Source organism: Phycodurus eques, chromosome 3 (assembly GCF_024500275.1).
Source record: "Phycodurus eques isolate BA_2022a chromosome 3, UOR_Pequ_1.1, whole genome shotgun sequence".
Classification (NCBI taxonomy): domain Eukaryota; kingdom Metazoa; phylum Chordata; class Actinopteri; order Syngnathiformes; family Syngnathidae; genus Phycodurus; species Phycodurus eques.
Window position 1 is genome coordinate 11,964,688 of NC_084527.1, and position 19,585 is coordinate 11,984,272.

Sequence of the window (19,585 nt, forward strand, 5' to 3'; positions counted from 1 at the left end):
GCAATAATCATGCTGTCTAATCAGCATCTTGATATGCCACACCTGTGAGGTGCGATGAATAATCTTGAAAAGGAGAAATGCTCACAAACACAAACGGATTTGTGTATTTGAGGGAAAAGGCCTTTTGTGTATGTAGAAAAAGTTTTAGATCTTGGAGTCCAGCATCCAGCTCACGAAAAAATGGGAGCAAAAACAAGTGTTGCGTTTATATTTTTGTTCAGTATATGTCTCACGACACGGAATCACTGCACTATAATATGATAATCCAGCAGAACAGTATAACAATTATGTCTGCTTTTGAGTCATGATAACCTGCAACTTTACCCATTCCCAAAATATTTTTAACTGTCCTCAGTTAGAAAAAGCTAGAAATCAGCTTACCTGGGGTCGGGTTGCCAGGGCAGCAGCTTCAGCAGGGAAGCCCAGACTTCCCTCTCCCCGGGCACTTCGTCCAGCTTTTCCAGTGGGATCCCAAAGTTCTCAGGCCAGGTCTGTCCTGGGTCGTTCCCCGGGCCTCCTCCCGATGGGACATGCCCGGAACAACTCACCAGGGAGGTAACCAGCAGGCTTCCTAACCAGATGCCTGAGCCACCTCATCTGGCTCCTGTCGATGCCGAGGAGCCCCTGCCGGATGACCGGGCTTCTCAACCTATCTCTAAGGGAGAGCCCGGACACACCGCGGAGGAAACTTGTTTTGGCTACTTTTGTCCGTGATCTTGTTCTTATTGTCATGACCCATAACCCATAGGTGAGGGCTGGAATGTCGATCGACCGGTAAATTGAGAACGCTGCCTTTCGACTCAGCTCCTCCTACACCACGACAAACCAATGCAAAGTCTCCATCACTGCAGACGCCGCACCAAACCTTTCCCCTTTTGGCAACAAGACCCCAAGATACTTGAACCCCTCCACCTGGGGCAGGACCTCTTCCCGAATCACATCCTCGAGAAATAAAACTTTTTTTTTTAACATGAAATTGGCCATTTTTAAGCAAGGATACTTTGTGCTAGGCATGTCTACCTCAAAGTTTGAAGGTTCGAATCTTAGTTCTGGCCTTCCTTTGTAGAGTTTACGTTTTCTCTCTGCGCTTGCGTGGGTTTAATCCAGGTACTGTGGCTTCCTCCCACATTCCAAAAACTTATATGTTAGTTGAAGTCAGTAAAGACCCTAAATTGTCCATAGGTGTGAATGTGAGTCTGAATGGTTGTTTGTCAATGTGCCTTACAATTGGCTCCCCACCAGTCCAGGTTGTACAGGCAGCTGTGATAGGCTGATGGACAGTAATTTCCATGTCAAAAGTTGCAAATACTTAAAATATTAAGATTTGCATTTTTGTGACTACCAGGGCACCACTCTGTATCATCTGACCTCATGTCCTTTAAACCTCCCAAGGTGCCGATTCACAGTCGCTCAGGCAGCCTGGATGGCACCTGTTGGACGTACGAGAGTGATGCAGCTCTGCTCGCCTCCCTCCAAAAGAACCAGCCCCCCAACAACAACCCACACCAGTATCTGCTCTCCGCCCCGAGGAGGAACCACGACGGCCTCCGGCAAGCCTCCAGCTATGGCGCTGACCTCAGCCTCAGCGCCAGTCTCTACAACAGCCTCAACACTCTGCTCAGCCAAACCCACAGAAAACAACCTCAGGATGGTCTCACATTCACTAACTACTCAAAGAACCACGAGTGCAGCCAGCCTCCCAATACCTCTGTCAATCCCTTCAGCAGCCGAGGCAGAGCACAGCCACAGAGCACCAGCAAGTGTATGTAGTGTAGTAATATTATTTTTTTCAAAATAGCATCTGGAAATTACGGAATCCATCCATTTTATATACTGCTAATCCTCATTAGGGTCACGAGTGAGCTGGAGCCTGTCCCAGCTGACTTTGGGCGAGAGGCGGGGTACATCCTGAACTGCTCGCCAGCCAATCGCAGGGCACATATAGACAAACACGCATTCACATTCAGGACTTCAGTTCAACTCAACTTTATTCATAAAGCACTTCAAAAACAACCATAGCTGGAACAGATCCCAAAAATAGACTCTAGCTAAAAGGTCCAAAAACAATTTTAATTCAACGAAAGAGCATGTGATGGCGAGACGTACTAAGCCAAAGGGACTCACAACCAGAGAGAATCAAAAAACGGATAACACAGGGGGACACGACAAAAGGTCCGTGTGGTAAACGATATACTCGTAGAATAACTAAGTTGAGACAGAGGACAAACGTCGACGGAGAACACGGGGCAAAAACGGGTGAATATTCCGACGCCCGCACACTGTCACGGTGCCCCCTCAAACGGCTGATGATTACAATTCACGACAGGTGCGTCACCGATGTCAACGCCCACCATCGCTCACATAGTCACTGCAACACAAAGAAAAACAATTAGACAAGACAAAAACAGGTACAGAGTCTCATGCCGAGTTGAAAGTCAAAGAATCAAAATGTGGCTTAAGACGAGTTTTAAACGATGGATATTGAGGGGGGCTTCTCTACTGTGTTGAAGGACGACATTCTGTAGTTTGGGACCAGCCACAGAAAAAAACTATCCAGTCGGAGCTTCCGCGTGGACCTCTCTACCTCCAGAAGAAACTGGTCAGCTCAGCTGTTATTTGTTTCTAAATCTCTGAACCTTCTCTATGCATCCCTACGCTCTAACCAGTCGTCCACCATGCCGCCCAGTTATGTTATACCAATTCTAAATTTTAGCCCAACTGCTCTTGACTTCTGTCTGACCGTTAAAAACTGTAGAAAATAACTTTGTCGTGATAAATTGGTCACCTTTAGGGCAGCGTGTGGACCTAGTGGTTGGCACATCTGCCTCACCGTTCTGGGTTCGGAGTTTGCGTGTTCTCCTTGTGATGAACTGGTATAGGCTCAAATGAGGACAAAAACTATAGAAAATGGATGGGTGGGTGAATCATTTGTAGATTTGTGTCTTCTGCTTCTGTGGATGCTCAGAGCACACTGTATTACCACCAAAGACTGACTCTCATCTCTCTTCCTCTGTCTCAGACCTCAGCCCACAGTTGGATCGACATTCACTGGGGGCCTGGAGGCCAGAGATGCCAGGTCAAGAACTTTACGAAAACACCTACCCGTCTTCCTCCCCCTCCCTCACCCCGCTCCTCCCCTCACAGTCCTACCTCTCTCTCGAAGGACATCTCAGGGAGGACAGTGGAGAGGAGAACATTGTTTACCTCTAATGACTGATGGCGCAGGCTTTATGACACGTAACTGGACTTTGTTGCTTTTATTTGCGATATTTGTTATGGATGTAAATACATGTGGGTAACTGTGGCTAATCAAGTGAGGGAATAGTAGCATATGTGCCTTTGAAAACTGTTTGTGGTGGCTATCAGTGCGTCTCCTGCTTAATCAAAACCGTTGTGCCTTTTGCTTTGGTACTTGCATCTGTAAATTAGTTTATTTCCTTATTTTATTGGCCAGATACTGGGGAAACCCACAGCATGTGCCTCAAACAAGGCAATAGGAAATACCAAGACAGAAGTACTGGTGTTATTTTCTCCATTAGCACTTAAAATTAAATAAAATATATGGGGGAAAGCCAATGTAGGCCTTCCCCAAGCTATGTACAGCATTAATTGCTCTCCTATAGAGTGCCATTGTATTGCCATGTGATCTTAAATTATATTTATTAGGGAATGTAAGCATTCGCAAAGAATTATGACAAAGGTGTGTTTGTAAGTATTGTATGTACTGTACCGTATAGTTTATTGAAAGGGCTACCTATGCGCACCGTTGGAAGAGGTTTATTCTTTTCTCGATGAAGTGCCACAATTCTGCCATTTTTTCCCCCCTCACTATCTCCTTTTGGAACAACTTGGTAATTTATTGTATGTAAATGGCTTCATGCACTGTACACAATGTTTGGTTTATTTCTAATCGCTATAATCACTGATGTGATGTACTGTATGTAAAGGTTTGGGCTGCTTATAAAGATATGGTTACAAACATCTGCTTGCGTCCAAAGCACTTTAGGTAATATAAGCATGTGTGAGCATTGAAACATCGTTTTACTTTTATGTGCTGTTTAAATAATTTATAGTTGTCACATCCAGTGAATCTTATGTATATCTTCATAATGGCTCCGGTATTTGACCTCAGCTCTGCCTCAGTGTGTGTTTGTGTGTTCCCTTAGCAGTTACCACCTCCCAGAAGCCGAGAAACATCAGCTGCGTGACCTCAGCTATGACAAGTGTCACTTGCACCACAGATCCGACCACAAAACCAGAGCGGCGCTGTCGCAACCCTCAAATTATGTGACCACAGAAATATACACATTTAGGGCCCATTCATTAAGCCTCGTTGTGTCAACCCTCCTCCAGATCTTTGGATGGCTATTTATTTATTACTGTATTTCTAGGTTGAGCTCAGGTACAACAAATGCCAGGCAACCGCATGACAATTATTATTATTTTTTTCCATTCTTTGTGCAGCTGCTGCTCAGAAACTCCGATGAGCCTGCCAGCAGCTCAGAATCAGAACCAGAATCAGAATCAGAATCATCTTTATTTGCCAAGTATGTCCAAAAAACACACGAGGAATTTGTCTCCGGTAGTTGGAGACGCTCGAGTACGACAACAGACAGTCAATTGACGGAGAACACTTTTGAGACATAAAGACATTGAGAAAAACAGTCACTGACCAATAAAGGGTTGCTAGTTATCTGGTAATGCTGGTACAATTTTTTTTTTTTATTTTTTTTTTACAATTGTGCAAAAAGATGGAGAGTCCTCTAGCACTTAGAGCAGTTCGAATGACTAATCTCGCAATAGTCCGGAGCGATGACCATTGTGCAAAGGGCGCAGAGACTTCAAGGAGTGTATGCAGTTTAAAGTGATGAGTAGTGCGATAATCTGGGACAATGTTGATTGTGCAAATGTTGCAGATACTCCTCAATCAGAGTACAAATGGAGCAGATGCTACTCTGGCATGAGTGGCCAGTATTGGTCAACAACAGATATGCAAATAGTGCAGCGTGGCGAGACTACTGCAGCGAGTGCACGAGTAGTATATAATTGGCCCGGCTTCTGTACATTTACAGCTGTAGCACAGCTGGAGGAGGTCAAGCAACCGCTCAATACAAAATCAAGCAACACGTGTATTGCGTACGATGCAGGTAATTTCGAAGACCACCTTTGAGATCTCCTCTGTAATTGTAAATTGAAAGGTACAGGATAGCAATACAGTACTGGCATTACTGGCAGGAATATAAAGCTATATCCAATCATTTGTCCTGACATAATTTAGTTCACAATAGGGCGGGGGGGGGGGGGATGACTAACTCGGCGAAGTAGACTTCAAATCTACTGTTGGTCGACGCAGTTTTTCCCCTCGAAGTTTCGCCGGGACCAATGTTTCACACGGCCATTTATTGCAGACGGATGCGGTGTTGAGACACTGATAAACTTTTCCAAAAAGGACAAAGTAAGTGTTTTTTAAAGACACAATTAGATGTGTAATGTACATATAATGAAGGAGCTGAATGGTAGTTAGTGTTTTTTATTTGTTGTTGTTGTTTTTAACCTAAAATGGTCATTGCTAGTGCGCTAATGCTAATCGCGAATGCTAACCGTTTAGCAAAGGCTGCTTTTGTTGTCTCATATTCTGTACAGTTTATAACATACACACAGTACCAACATATACAGTTTAAGGATAGTCCAGCCCTCATAAGGGAGAATAAGATGCATGTTAGTAGTTACAAAAAAATAATGTTTTTGGGGGGGGGTCGTAAGAATAAACTGTACGTAAAATGGATGGAAAACTGCAAGCAAGATTTCAAGCCATGCCCCTCATTAAGGCCTGACGCAGTTGTACCCGATTGAACCGGATCATCGCAAAAAAATGTGTTTCCGATCGACTCACCTCTGTACATTGAGCGATCGGATGTAAGGATTTCCTGAACAGCATTTGATGCGGAAAAGCACAGTAAATTGCAGTTGATCACAATCATTACACCGTGAAAATATAGATTTAGAGTTAGGAAGAAGCAGGTTGCTAAAAACCCAAATGGGTTAGGGCTTTCATCAACCACCCGAACAAGATGTTATTGGGTGCGTACTGGAAAGGTGAACCAGCCTCTCTCCACCAATACTGTAAGTCACTCTTTCCATATTCTCATCCAGGTCTTGAACCAACAACTTTCCATTCCAAAGTCCTCCAGACTGATATATGACATCCAAATGAAGTAAAGAAAATCAGTATATCAGCAAGAAGTTCATCACTTTCATACGTGTTTTTCACCATCTGTGTGTGTGAATGTGAGTGTTAGTCACAGATGACTGGTCACAATATGAGAGATCACGGGAAAGTCGAAGCTGAAACATCTGCTTCCCGACAATACCCGCCACTCCACCAGACCGCACCGCTGCGTCACTGGCCGGGTAGGTTGAGTGGAGGCTGGATGTCGCCAACACCCGTCTGAATGTGATCAAGATGTGTGCGGCCCCGGTCTGACCCAACTCTGAGATGAGGGCGCAGTCGAGACTGAGTGCAAATGTTTAAGGTGAAAAGAGGCAGTGGATTGTCTTTCTGTGGCTTTGCAAACCACAATGAAAGTTAATTGTTTCTGGACAAGCCTCATATGCGCAATCGTGAACCTATGACGTGTGTCAGAAAACTTCCAGGACTTGTGTCACAAAAGATTAATTTCAGACCCAAACTACACGTTTACCCCTTGAAAGTAATCCCCCTGGAGTCTAATGCACTGAACCAGCCTTCATGCTTTCCTGGAAGGATTCTTCCGGGATCCTCCAGTTACGTCATCCACGTCCTCAAAACAGGTCGCCCTGATGACCCCCTTCAGCTTGGGAAAGAGGGGGGGGAAAAAACATACGGTGCCAGGTCAGATGAGTAGGGAGGTTGCTGCAGCACAGCAAAGTTTTTCTTGACCAGCCGGTTACATTGAAGTGATTGAATGGGACCCACTTCTCAAAATATCCTCTTTTTTATTTCACCCACGCTCCCGCCTTCGTGGGGTTGAGTAGTGGGCAAACAATCCAGCGCTTGAATTCGGCTTCACCATGATAGTAAGACCCCAAATTGAATGATCCAAATGCGAGCGATTCAATCAAACCATAGCTTATTTACGTCGCATATTAATGACAAAATCCAGCCGCCTCAACTGCCAAGCGTGATAGACCAACTAGAATTGCTTGAAAAGGGACATTCTGAGCATTTTCAACCCAAATTATTTTGCAAATGGAATAAAAGGATATCCATCCATCCATTTTCTGTACCGCTTATCCTCACTATCAAACATTATTTAAAAATTTTTTTTTTAAAAAGGAAGTTCAAAGAGTTGCTGCTTCATTAGATTTGAGTGGGTTTCATGGTTTTAACACATAATTAATTACAGAAATGACAGACGTCTGTCCAACCATTTTCGATAGCACTAGTCCTCATCAGGGTTGCGGGTGAGGTAGGGCTGATCTCAGTTGACCGAATTTGTACTGAAGATACCCTGACACTTTGGTCTTTCCATCGTGACCTAATAACACTGACAGTCATTACAGATACAAATTGAAGATACACAGTTTCTTGTTCCCTTTACTGTATTTTCAAATGTTCACATTTATTCAGGTTTAGTCTAGTAGAAGAAAAATCACAGTTAATTTATAAAATGTCCACAGTGGTAAAGTCCTTAAAGAATCCCAAGGAAAGATAATGAACTGCACCAAAGGCAAACGGTTACTTGTCCTGTACAGAGTATTACAGCCACACTGAAAGAAAAAAAAAAAAAAAACACTTACGTGATTAAAGATGTGATTTTGCAAGGATAAAGCTGTAGATTTTCAAGATAAAAAGCAGTATTTTTGGGGAGATAAAAAGGTCAAGTATTATGAGAATCAAGTCTTATATTTTTTAAGAAGCAAGCATATTTTGGAGATAAGTCATTAAACTACTAATAAAGTTGTATATTCTCTAGGATGAAATATATAATTCATTAGCCCAAGAGCGTAATTGCCCAAGTCATTTTTAACTCAGTCACAATATCAATGACAATTAGGAATGTTCTTACTAAAAATGTTTTTTCTTTATATCTGTGTAGACTTGTAGTTGTCCAGGTCATGGTAATCGCCCAAAGTTGACTTGGGGCAACTGGACTCTTCTTTTTTGTTGTTGGTTTTTTTTCTTCTTGTTTTCCAAAAATGTTTAAAAAAAACACACACACACAATTATGCTATTAGACAAATGAATTATTTTCTAGATTCAAGTTGTAATATCACGAGAATAAGGTGTTCATTATTCATTTCAATATCAGTAGTCTTAATACTGCTCTCTAGCTCTGATGTTGATGTGCCCAGACATTGAGTATACCATATATTTTTCATTATATTACAACTTATTCTCAAAAAATAAAGCTCTCGAAAATATACGACTTTTTTTCTCAGAAATATACTATTTTAGTCTTTTAAAATTACAATTTTAATCTCGAAAAGACAACTATCTTGAAAATATACTTTATTCTCTTAAAATCCCGACTTTAATCTGAAAAATACACGACTCTCTTGGAAATATGCAACTTTATCCTCATAAAATTATGACTTTAGTCTAAAAAATATGCAACTTTGACCTTGTAAATTTGCTACTTTAAATTGGTAGTCATTTTTTTTCTTTTATTTTTAGGGTGGATTTAATACTCCTTCGTATACTTGGAAGGAAAACTTTGGGTTTCATTTAGGTTTCAAAATAGAAGCTACTCGGCTGCGTCAGCCGACACAATATCTTCACTCACACACAAACACATACACACACACACACACACACACACACACAGCTTATTGGTCATTTAAGGAGTGAGCAGTCTCAGCCCTCAGTAGTGCAGAGTTCACAGAGTAAAAAGCAGCAGACTTCAAAACAGAACAACGAGCAGCCTCCAGTCAACAGGACGTGCCAGTAAAAGAGTGACGCTGAGTGGAAACAGTCCCCTTCACTTAGCTGTATCGAAGTTCTTTAGTGGTTCGCCCACATTTCAGTCCACACTTTTTGGAGAAAACATCTTGAAAAACTGGTATTTTACTGTACGCCCTTTGCTAGCCCAGTCCTGTCGTCACGCTGACATTCTTTGATGAAGTCTTCCTCTCACTTTCCGGCGCTTTCTGAAAGGGGGACATCGACAAATTAAGCCTCTTCGCTCAGTTTTAACCGGCAGGAACTCATTGTGACTGTGATGTGCTATTGAGTGTATACCTTTGCGGTGGCGACACCATGCACTTCCAGAGCACGGCGTAGAGGCCCAGTAACATCGTGATGAACATGGCGGCCGCAATGGCTCCTGTGTGAACACCATAAGTGGATACGTTATCATGTTAACATCACCTTCACACTTGTGGACAATTTGAGTCTTCAATTAACCTAACATGCATGCTTTTGGACTGTGGGAGGACGCCCGATTACCCAGAGAAAACCCACCCAAGCAAGGGGAGAAAATGCAAACTCCACACTGGAAGGCCGGAGCTCAGATTCGAACCCATAACCTTAAGGCTCCTTTATACTCGTGCGGGTGGAGACCGCGCTGACGTCACTGCGGCTGTCCCGCGTGTAGTTTGTACTTTATACTCGAGCGCAACCCACACGCGCAGTTTTGAAAATGTACTGCAGTTCACCTCCAAGTCGGGGATGTCGCTGCGGCTGGTATTGGCTAGGACGCCACAGGGTGGAGTTTCCTCTGCAATTGTTTGGGACATTTCTGGTAGCCGTTTTTAACTTTCCTTTCAGTAACAAGGAACAGAGCAACAACAATGGCAAGCGTGGAACAGTGTCTGCTAGAACAAATGGACCTCGATGACCAGATGATACGTTTAATTATGCTACAAAATCGATTGAGAAGGCGACGGCGTAGATGGTATGTAGGAGCACGCTGAGTACGTTATCAGAGCATGTGACTAAAACGGACCAATCACGAGAGATAATCTCGGTGGCGTTCGACACGCAGCAACAATTTTTGCCGTGTGCGCGTCAAACTACGCGGAGGGGCCACGCGGGCAAATGCGTCGGTCATGTGATGCAATGCGGGCGTTGTCAGCATAAAGAGGCCACTAGAACTGTGGGGCAGACGTGCTAACCACAATGTCATAGTGCTGCTATTTAAAAATATACATATACAAAGTTGGACAAAAACAAAATAGAAAAATTGTGGGGAAATGTGGGAAAAAAAAATCATAAATGAAAAACGAAAATGCAGTCACAAGTGTGCAATTTACTGCAGTATTTTATTGAAGCAATTCATTGTCGTAATTTTTTTTGCCCCCCAAAAATTTCAGGAAGTAATGTTTTTCAACAATATTTTTTCCAGCAAAATTTCCTTTTTTGGGGGGAGGGGGTGGGGTCTAATTATTTTACATTAATACATCTGCTGCTCTAAAGGGAAATTGTTTTTCTTTATATATCCACGCCTGTTATCCAAACAGATTTTAAATCTACGATCCAGGGCTCAAAGAGTCCAAAAGTCATATTTTTATAGATTTGTTTTGTCAACTTTTGCAACTAAAAACAGTTGAACAACAAATGTGTGTTCTGCACTGTGCTCACCAGGAATGATTCCATTACTTGTGTTTAAAGTGTCTTCGGTGCTTGATGGATGAGCAGCTGGTGCAGTGGAACCTTCGGGAAGTTGAAAAATTTAATTTCAAATAAATGTCATTTTTTACACCAATCAGCAGAGTGGTCGTCGACAACCTTGAAGACTGTGGGTTCAATCCTGAACGTGAGTGGTTAATTTTGAACACAGCCACATCCCCTGGTTATGAGAGTGTGCAGACCTTTGCAAACAATATTTTATATTTATGTTTTACTTTTCCTTCCCCACAAAGTTTTTTTTTTTTTTTAATTGAGTTGCTTAGGTTATAGGTCACATTAATAGTAAAAAAAAGATCCTCGAGGACACATGCCTGTGCCATCGCGGCCTTTATGTTTGCTTCCTTCCTGTGTGTCAGCAGAGTTTTTTTATGCTTTAGTTTTTGATGGCTGTTGTCTTTGTGAGGCTGATGTGAGAAACGGCGGACTAAATAAATATGCTATTTTTGGCATAATATCTTATTCTGTATAGGCCATTCATCAGAATGCAACGTTAAGATGCAACAATTTAACATATACAGCAACAGAATGTTTATTATTTATCTAGTCTTAAGACTTCCAGAGTGTTTTAAAGTACAAGTGAAGAAGAAGAGAGGCTCACCATTTCTCTGCAATGCCTGCCAGGTCAGATCTGGGTCAACCATCTGAAAAATGTAACCACATAATCACGTTTTTACAAACAAAGCACACACAAAAAAATTGTGAAGTTGCAGCTTGGATTATGAAACATGTCAGTGAAGGTCGTTATCGTGACACTACAACACTTTGGCAACTTCGCCCATGAATGTCCCGTGCAACGAAACAAGAATTTTGTCTCACAAGCAACAGTTGCTTTTGACGAGAGACAAACTCGGCCTTCTTACCTCCGAAGCGTTGACGACCCTGTCTGGGACGAGCTTGCTGTCGTTTTGCGCCTCGGTCCACATTTTTTGAGGCTACACGGCGGTCAGAAGTGATCAGTGCATGTTTTCGTCTCACTTCAGCTGTGCGCCTGCTGGCGTGACGCGTTCAAGTCCCCCGACAAACTTCGGACATCTCATTGAAAACGACTCATACTCTTGGAAGGCGTTTTGGTTTCGAATCTTGCTCGGTGTAAATACATTGGTTAAGCGTTTTCTAATCTATTCGAAGTCTTCATAACCACCGTGATAGCTTTTAGAGACATTTTCATTGAGAGAAACAACGTGTGTATTAGATCTACCAGCTTCTCTGGAACTCTGAAGGCTGCATGTCTTTTCAAGTGGACCTCCCTCCAAAGAATAGATGAGTTTGCAAATTGATGCTTTGCGATTGCAAAATGGCAACTTCATCTTATCCTTCTGTACTCAAATTGCAATTTTCCTTCCTTAACTATTTTATATTTATATAAATGTACATTTTTGTTATATTATTTTCACGAAATTCCTTTTAATTGTACATTGTACAGCGAACCCCCGCATATTCACGGTTCATTGTTGGCGAAATCACTCATTTGCTGATTTTCTTTTTTTTTGGGGGGGGGGCTAACCTATCCTCTGCTATTTACTGAAAAACTCACCTATTCACTGTTTTGTGCTTAAGACTTAGTCATGTCTAGTATCATTAGCCTAATAGCATAATTGCTAAGTCATTTTTAAACTTACTAAATGAAAACACCAATGCGCTTGCAAAAAAAAAAACCACCACCCTAATGAGGATAAATGATCAAGAAATAAAATGGCTAATGCGGACAAGGTCATAAATTAATCCAGACAAGTGTTTATTAAGTCAAGAATCAACCCTGCACAGGCTTCATTCATATGTTGAATTACTCATAAGACAAGTGAACAAAGGCCAATTGAATAACCTCTTATGAGCAACGTTTCCATTTTGTACTCTCAGTTTAAGAGACACCAGTTGGCAGAGGTATTGCACAACAGTTTACGCCGTAAAAGCCTGAAACACACACACACACCATTAGTCACTCATTAATTCATTCATACATGTTGTGCACACACAAAGAGCAAAAAAATAAACTAAAGAAACATCTAAAATACAACCAAAGGCATGTTTCCATCTTTAAGTGATGCAAGCAAGCAATTTATACTCATTCTGTATATTAAAAAAAACAAAAACAAAGGAAGGTCGGGGAGCATGTTGGAGTGTCACTCAGCCATTTTTGTGTTATTATGTTTTAGGACAAAGTCCAGTTCGGCTTCGATATAGTCATTATTAACCAGCATCGTGATGGGGGGATGCATGTGCACACCGCATTAACACCTCACACATACACAATCAGCCACAGCGGGAATGTTGACGTTAAGATCAAATGAATATCATGTAGCTGACGAGTAACAAACGTCTTATTGAGAGAAAAAAAAAAAAAAAAAAAGAAACATTTAAGACGTGTTTCAATCCGGATGACAAATGGTTTCAAGACTACATCACCAAGAGACAACCACACGCAAGTTTCGTCCTCCGCTGCTACTGAAGCGCCGTAAAAGGTTCCTGTGACCCCAATCGCTCCTCCAGCCCCCGTCGATGAAAATTGCGCCGGCCGCCGACTTTCACCTCATCGCGTTGAGAGCTGGTGCATGATGGGGAATGTAGGACCGGGATGAGCAGGAAGGCAGAGAGAGAGAGCCAGAGATGGAGGCGTGTCCGTGAGGACGAGGCGGTGGCATCACATGATCTCGCAGCAGGAATTCTGTTTCCTTGCCTGTGGGGGTTGGCGTACACATGCAGAGTCACATAAGATACCACAGATTAAAAAACTGTCAGGAAATTGCCGCCTCCTCTCTAACGAACAAGTGGTACTTACAGTCTTATAAAAGGCTTTGGACTGGCTCCCCAGGTGTTCTGACTTGGCCACGAGGTCGTCCAGTTTCTCTCCTCTCTCCAACAGACTTTCCATGGTGTTGTGCTAAAGACACCACACAGGATACCCCTCAACATGGCTGCATGTTTTATAAGACCTGAAGCAACTAATCTAGAGCATCAGGATCACCTTCAGAGCTGTCAAAGTATCATCCAAATTGTCATAGAATGTTCAAGAAATGTTTTCAGGGGCTCCTCGGTTGAGAACGATACCGACATACGACATTACGAGTGGCACGCAATGTACTAGTTTGCACAGCAGCGTAAGAATATGTGGTCACATGGCAAAGGAAGGTGTGCTCAAATATTGCTGTACTTGTGTTTCATGTGATTGGTTTATAATCATTGCCTAACATCTATAAAGGTGGTGTTAAAATGGTAAGTATTTCAATGCAAACGGTGGAGCAACAGCTAATATAACAATACAATACTCAAGACATTATTTTTCCTCTGCAAAGAACGATAAATCTTACTTATTTTGTACAGTATACTCTATCTGTATGCCTGTACTATACTGCCCTCTGGTGGCCAATACACAGACACCAAGGAGCAGCACAATGTCTGTTGACAAAATGTTAATTCTTTACATTTAATCTTGCTGTTATTATAAAGTTGATTATAGTGAATTAAAAACTACAAAAATTTGGGGTGTTTTTTTTGAGGAGGCGCTAACAGATTAATTGCATTTCCATTAATTACAATGGGGAAAGATTATTTGAGAGACATGTTTTTGAGTTAAGCAATAAATTAAGAACAAATTAAACTCATGTCAAGGCACCACTCTAGAGGATTCTTTATTATTATTATTATTTTTTCCATTGGAGAGAGATGGTGGAGGAAAAACATCTCAGAATGTGTCTAATACTATTATATAATATGTCAGAAGTGGATAGAATGCGAGGCAAGTTGGCTCTTATGCGACATATGACTATAAATAAATAAATAAGAGCAAAGTCTACAGTACCAAAATGATCTTTGTGTCATCCAGCTCTGCCTGCACTTTGGACATTGCATCTGCTTCCTTGGGGTTCTGAAGCCAAACACAAGCAGTCAGGTTAACTTTAATTTCCACACACAAGTCACTGTTATATGTTTTTTGTTTTTAATCACTATTAGCTGATTTCAAGCCAACAGACCTGATACTTGGCGAGGTAAACGTCAAGGGCTTTGTAGTTAACGGTGTCGGGGTTACCGGAGGGCCAGTCTATACTGTCCACCTGTCTAGAAAACTCTTCTAACACCTTAAACACACAACAGCATTTCAATGGAGGACTTGTAGCGAATGCATAATAAGCAGCAGTATCGATGGTGCGCTCACCTTGTCAAGCAGTGTGAAGCAGACTCTCTGTGGGTATTCAGAATCTGCTATGACCACTGCACCCAGGTTGTCATTCCTCACATATACATGACACAGGTACTCTGTGAGAGAACATTCCATTAGCCCTATAGCTTATCATGACCCCAGCGGCTCAGAAAATGGATGGACGGATGGATGGATTACCCTATTAATCAATAGTGGGTACTGAGTAGAAAAGAGTTAATGAATTAAATTACTGGAAACAGCTTCGTGTGATGCAGTGCAGTTGTACACCACTATAAACTACAACCACACTAATAAACATATTGTTGAAATAATACCTCTCTGAACCTCCCTAAAAAGACAAATTTTTACCTTGCTCTTTGACAGAGGCACGACTTCCAACTGTTGTCCGTTCAACAATCAAGGCACTGGTGAAGGTCATGAACTCCTGGATGCTGAATAACAACGAGAAGACATACAACATGAGAGGTAGAAAAAAAAGAAACCAGTACAGACTAATATTGTGTAGGGTTGCAAAAACAGTGGAACATTTCCGGTAACCTTTCTATGGTTGGAAATCTTGGAAATATTGAGGGTAATGGATGTATTATATTCAAGCATAAATATAACAATTTTGTCATAAGCATCCACCCCATGCAAAATGATACAATTACCATAATACAACAACAATACGGATGGATTTTTAAAGAAAACTTACGTTTTTCCTGGAATTTTGGAGCCCTATTATTGTGTAAAGCAGGATAGACACACACTCACAATCAGGCCAATTTTGAGCATTTTTCCCTTTCTCCAATCAAAGTTGGTTATTTTAAGGGTAGTACTGTAAGATGAGTTTGATGTTATATGTGTTTTTGGATCTAGTTTGGGGTACAGTATATTTAGGATTGAAACTATTAAAATTGGAAATTATTTACTTTTTTTTCAAGGGGTGCATCCACTATTTAAAAATGTTGGCCGTTTCTCAGGTCTTGGTCCCTAACCCCCTAAAGATAGCCAGGGTTACCTGTACCAAATGCTATAAAGGACTGCCACACACCGGGGGCAACGGGGGCGAACACGACTCCACCATGCTTCACAGATGAGCTTGTGTGTTTTGGATCAGAAGCAGATGCTTTCTTTCTCCATACTTTGGCCTTTCCGTCACTTTGGCAGACGTTAATCTTGGTCTCATCAGTCCATCAAACTTATCATCTCTGTACTTCTTTGCAAAATCCAATCTAGCCTGCCGATTCTTTTTGCTGATGAGTGGTTTGCATCTTGTGGTATGGCCTGTATATTTCTTCTCTAATTGTGATACCTTTACCCCTGCCGTGTGGAGGTTGGCAGTGATGTCACTGACTCTTGTCTTTCAGTGTTTTTGTTGATACACTTGGCCGACCTGTTCAATGTCTGTTGCTCAGTACACCAGCAGTTTCTTTCATGATTACGTACAAACGTTAGTTCTAGCACTAGCTTGTTAGGCTACATAACGTTTTGTTGCTTACTTGTGAGCCGTATCGTATGAAAAGTACAACCCCAATTCCAATGAAGTTGGGACGTTGTGTTAAACAAATAAAAACAGAATACAATGATTTGCAAATCATGTTCGACCTATATTTAATTGAATACACTACAAATACAAGATATTTGATGTTCAAACTGATAAACTTTATTGTTTTTAGTAAAGAATCATTAACTTAGAAATTTATGGCTGCAACACGTTCCCAAATAGCTGGGACAGGTGGCAAAAAACACTGAGAAAGTTGAGGAATGCTCATCAAACACATGCTCATTGGAATTGGGGTTGTATATCAACATACCTCAAGCAATCCTTGAATGAACGTCATCTCCTGAGCACCGGTGACAACCACTACACATTTTTCTCATTTTGTTCTCCTCCACCCCCACACAGAATACATTTCCGCAATCCATTGTTGTTGTCGCCATGGTAACGAGTGTATCCGGTCATAAGAGATTGGATGCGGTGAATCGGAATACATGTCGTTTAGTGTTGCCACTTTCTGACCGAGATACGGTAAGATTTGATGACCGTTGTCTGACAGTGCAATCATGAAAGACCTAACTTGTCTTGTAGTCTGATTCAGGCATTAACTGAGGCAAGGGCGGCCTGGAGTTGTTTAGATGTTGTCCTGGGTTCCTTTGTGACCTCCTGGACGAGTCGTTACTGTCCTCTTGGAGTAAATGTTCCACTCAGAGGTTCACCACTGTTCCATGTTTTCTCCATTTGTAGATAGTGAGAGTCAAGCTTTAGAAATGGCCTTGTAACACTTTCGAGACCGATAGATGTAAATTATTTATTTCTTTTCAGTTCTTGAATTTATTTGGATGGTGGCATTTTGTTGCAGCTTTTTGAGATCTTTTGGTCAACTTTATTTTGTCAAAAAGCTTGTATTCTATATGATTTATTGATCTAATAGGTCTGAAGGTAATCAGGCTTGGGTGTGGTCAGTGAAAATAAACACAGCTTTCCCCCAAAAAATTTTATTAGCTACAGTTAATTTATGATTCAACTAGGGCGATTACTTGGCTGTTAGTTTTCTCCCTTTAATTAATAAAATAATTTAAAAGCTGCATTCCATGATCAATTTGGTTCTTTGTCTGATAATTAGATTTGTTTTTGACGATCTTAAAAATTACTGATGCATTCCTCATCATGTGTTGGGTGTCTGAAAATTTTAAAAAGTGTGTTACGCACGCAGCAGGCTCAAACTCAACCTACCTGGACTTCTGAAAGAAGTTATAGGAGGAGAGGTCGTAGGCCGCTTTCAGGAGGTTGGCTTTAGTGGCTCCTTTATAATGGACGCTCAGGCTGTAGAGCTTCATGGTGCTGCCTGGTCCCTCTCAGCAGACAAGGTCTCCCACGCCGGATAATCTAAAGTGCAACTGAACGTGGGTCAGATGACAAGCATTATCCGCCTCAAACTACTATCACACAACTCAAGAGCTACCTCGGCGCTGTTTGCTAGCTAACAAGTGCGACTGAAATTGATCAACATTGTGGTTTGGTTTTAAAAGATATAATGAGACTAATTACTAGAATCTCATCACACAGTAGTGCAAATTAAGTCAACGAATGTCTAGAATGTAGTGTACAAAATAAGGCCGAGTGGTGCTTAGGTCGTTTGTTTTCAGCAGACCTCACAGCTAACTTACCCGTTAAAAAAATGCGGCGACCTGCTTGATTCAAACAATAAACCGAATAAACTATTCTTTACATGAAAAAAACATTGGTTCTCCGTCTTTTGAGTGGAAATCCGCAGTGTCCTAATCCCAGTGAAGTAGTTAGGAAAATGCTATTTTGCTTGTCCAATCACCACGTCACGATCATCTTTAGGTCCCGCGGCATATTCAGACCCTTGGAAACAAAAGTCTGTTACATTAATGGGTCCGCCTACATCCTTCACACCTCCAAATAATAATAAGAATATAAAATTGAGTACAGTATCTTTTTTTGTTTCTTCATTTTCTACACTTGCTTGACAAAAGTGCATATTATAATCAACAGAGAACAACACCGTATGTTCAAGTTTAAAAAAAATATTAATTATATTACAGGTTAAAAAATAAATAAATAAATAAAAATACAGTGTAGAAGTGCAACAATTAATCGACAACTAATGAATTATCAAATGAATAAACTACTATTTTGATAATAGATTGTTTCGAGACATAGTTAAACTTAAAATTGTCCAAGTCCTCGGAATTTCAGCCTCTCAACAGTAAATAGACTTCTGTAGTCCTCCATGTAAGCAGACTGATTATCTTTGTCCATCCATCCATCCATTTTCTGAGCCGCTTTTCCTCACGAGGGTGGCGGGCATGCTGGAGCCTATCCCAGTTATCATCGGACAGGAGGCAGGGTACACCCTGAACTGGTTACCAGCCAATCGCAGGGCACACATAAACAAACAACCATTCGCACTCACGGGCAATTTAGAGTCTTCAATTAACCTACCATGCATGTTTTTTTTTGGGGGGGGGGGGGGGGAGGAAACCGGAGTGCCCGGAGAAAACCCACGCAGGCACGCGGAGAATATGCAAACTCCACACAGGCGGAGCCGGGGATTGAACCCCAGTCCGCAAAAACTGTGTAGCAGACACTCTAAGCAGTCAGCCATGATTGTCTTTGTATGTAATCAAAATAAGACATTTGTCAACATGTGCTTTTACTTTGGAAAAGTAGCTGAATCCTAATCAATATAAATAAATAAAGTAAAAATAATAAAGCAAATTATTATATACAGTATGATTAAGATGGCAGGAAGTCTTTTGTAAGGACTTGGGCTTTGGAACCAAAGGGTCACAGTTTGAATAGAATGACAACTAAGTGTTGGAGAGCTGCTAGTCTGCATCCTGGTTACTGTTGGGGTGCTCTTGAGCAAGGCACTGACTCCACCTCCTGGGGGTTTGCGCGCCCCTTTTACTGTGACATCTCGCCTTGTATGTATGCCGAAGTGTGATTTGGTTTTCTGTGTGGTGTGTGACACAAATATACAGCAGAGTACGTGTTGAATTTCCCCTTGAGGGCTTATATTGATTATAAGATATTTACTTGCATGCCTGAACAGACAAATAGCTTTAGTGGTTAATTGTAATGCTATATTGATTTATTAGTCATATCTGTGTATATAAAGGTACCTCATTCCTGTTCAAAATGGTAAAATTTCAAGAGCTCACTTAAAATTGAAAGCGTGCGCAGTAAAGCACTTCATAAAATGGATGGTCTCTTTATGACAAGTGGTCTAATAAATTGTATGGATGAATTACTCACCCAAAAATCTTATCCATATGATTAATTAGCCTAGTTATCATTCTTAAACTTG

The 19,585-nt window shown here is 41.4% G+C and overlaps 3 protein-coding genes across 4 annotated transcripts in view; 1 reads left to right on the plus strand and 2 right to left on the minus strand.

Annotated features, from left to right (window-relative positions):
- LOC133399984 (rho guanine nucleotide exchange factor 28-like) overlaps positions 1-3,973 on the plus strand; it is a 51,459-nt gene extending 47,486 nt beyond the window's left edge. Inside the window, 2 exon segments of the mRNA XM_061672077.1 lie at positions 1,393-1,762; positions 3,020-3,973. Of these exon segments, the coding sequence (XP_061528061.1) occupies positions 1,393-1,762; positions 3,020-3,210 (561 nt within the window). The 3' untranslated portion in view covers positions 3,211-3,973.
- Positions 3,974-7,800: 3,827 nt separating this feature from the next.
- sb:cb288 (uncharacterized) lies at positions 7,801-11,584 on the minus strand. Its single transcript, XM_061673433.1, has 5 exons — positions 11,470-11,584; positions 11,208-11,250; positions 10,562-10,633; positions 9,221-9,305; positions 7,801-9,129 (listed from the first exon to the last, which is right to left on the minus strand). Exons 1-5 carry the CDS (start codon positions 11,530-11,532, stop codon positions 9,081-9,083), a joined length of 312 nt encoding a protein of 103 aa, XP_061529417.1. The 5' UTR covers positions 11,533-11,584; the 3' UTR covers positions 7,801-9,080.
- Positions 11,585-12,323: 739 nt separating this feature from the next.
- ykt6 (YKT6 v-SNARE homolog (S. cerevisiae)) lies at positions 12,324-18,099 on the minus strand. Of its 2 annotated transcripts, none has more exons than XM_061673434.1 (8): positions 17,916-18,099; positions 17,482-17,634; positions 15,114-15,196; positions 14,760-14,860; positions 14,578-14,682; positions 14,406-14,471; positions 13,386-13,487; positions 12,324-13,283 (listed from the first exon to the last, which is right to left on the minus strand). In XM_061673434.1, exons 2-8 carry the CDS (start codon positions 17,583-17,585, stop codon positions 13,248-13,250), a joined length of 597 nt encoding a protein of 198 aa, XP_061529418.1. In that variant the 5' UTR covers positions 17,586-17,634; positions 17,916-18,099; the 3' UTR covers positions 12,324-13,247. The 2 variants fall into 2 exon arrangements, with proteins under 2 accessions (XP_061529418.1, XP_061529419.1); XM_061673435.1 differs by having other exon boundaries at positions 17,482-17,645.
- Between the last annotated feature and the right edge of the window lie 1,486 nt (positions 18,100-19,585).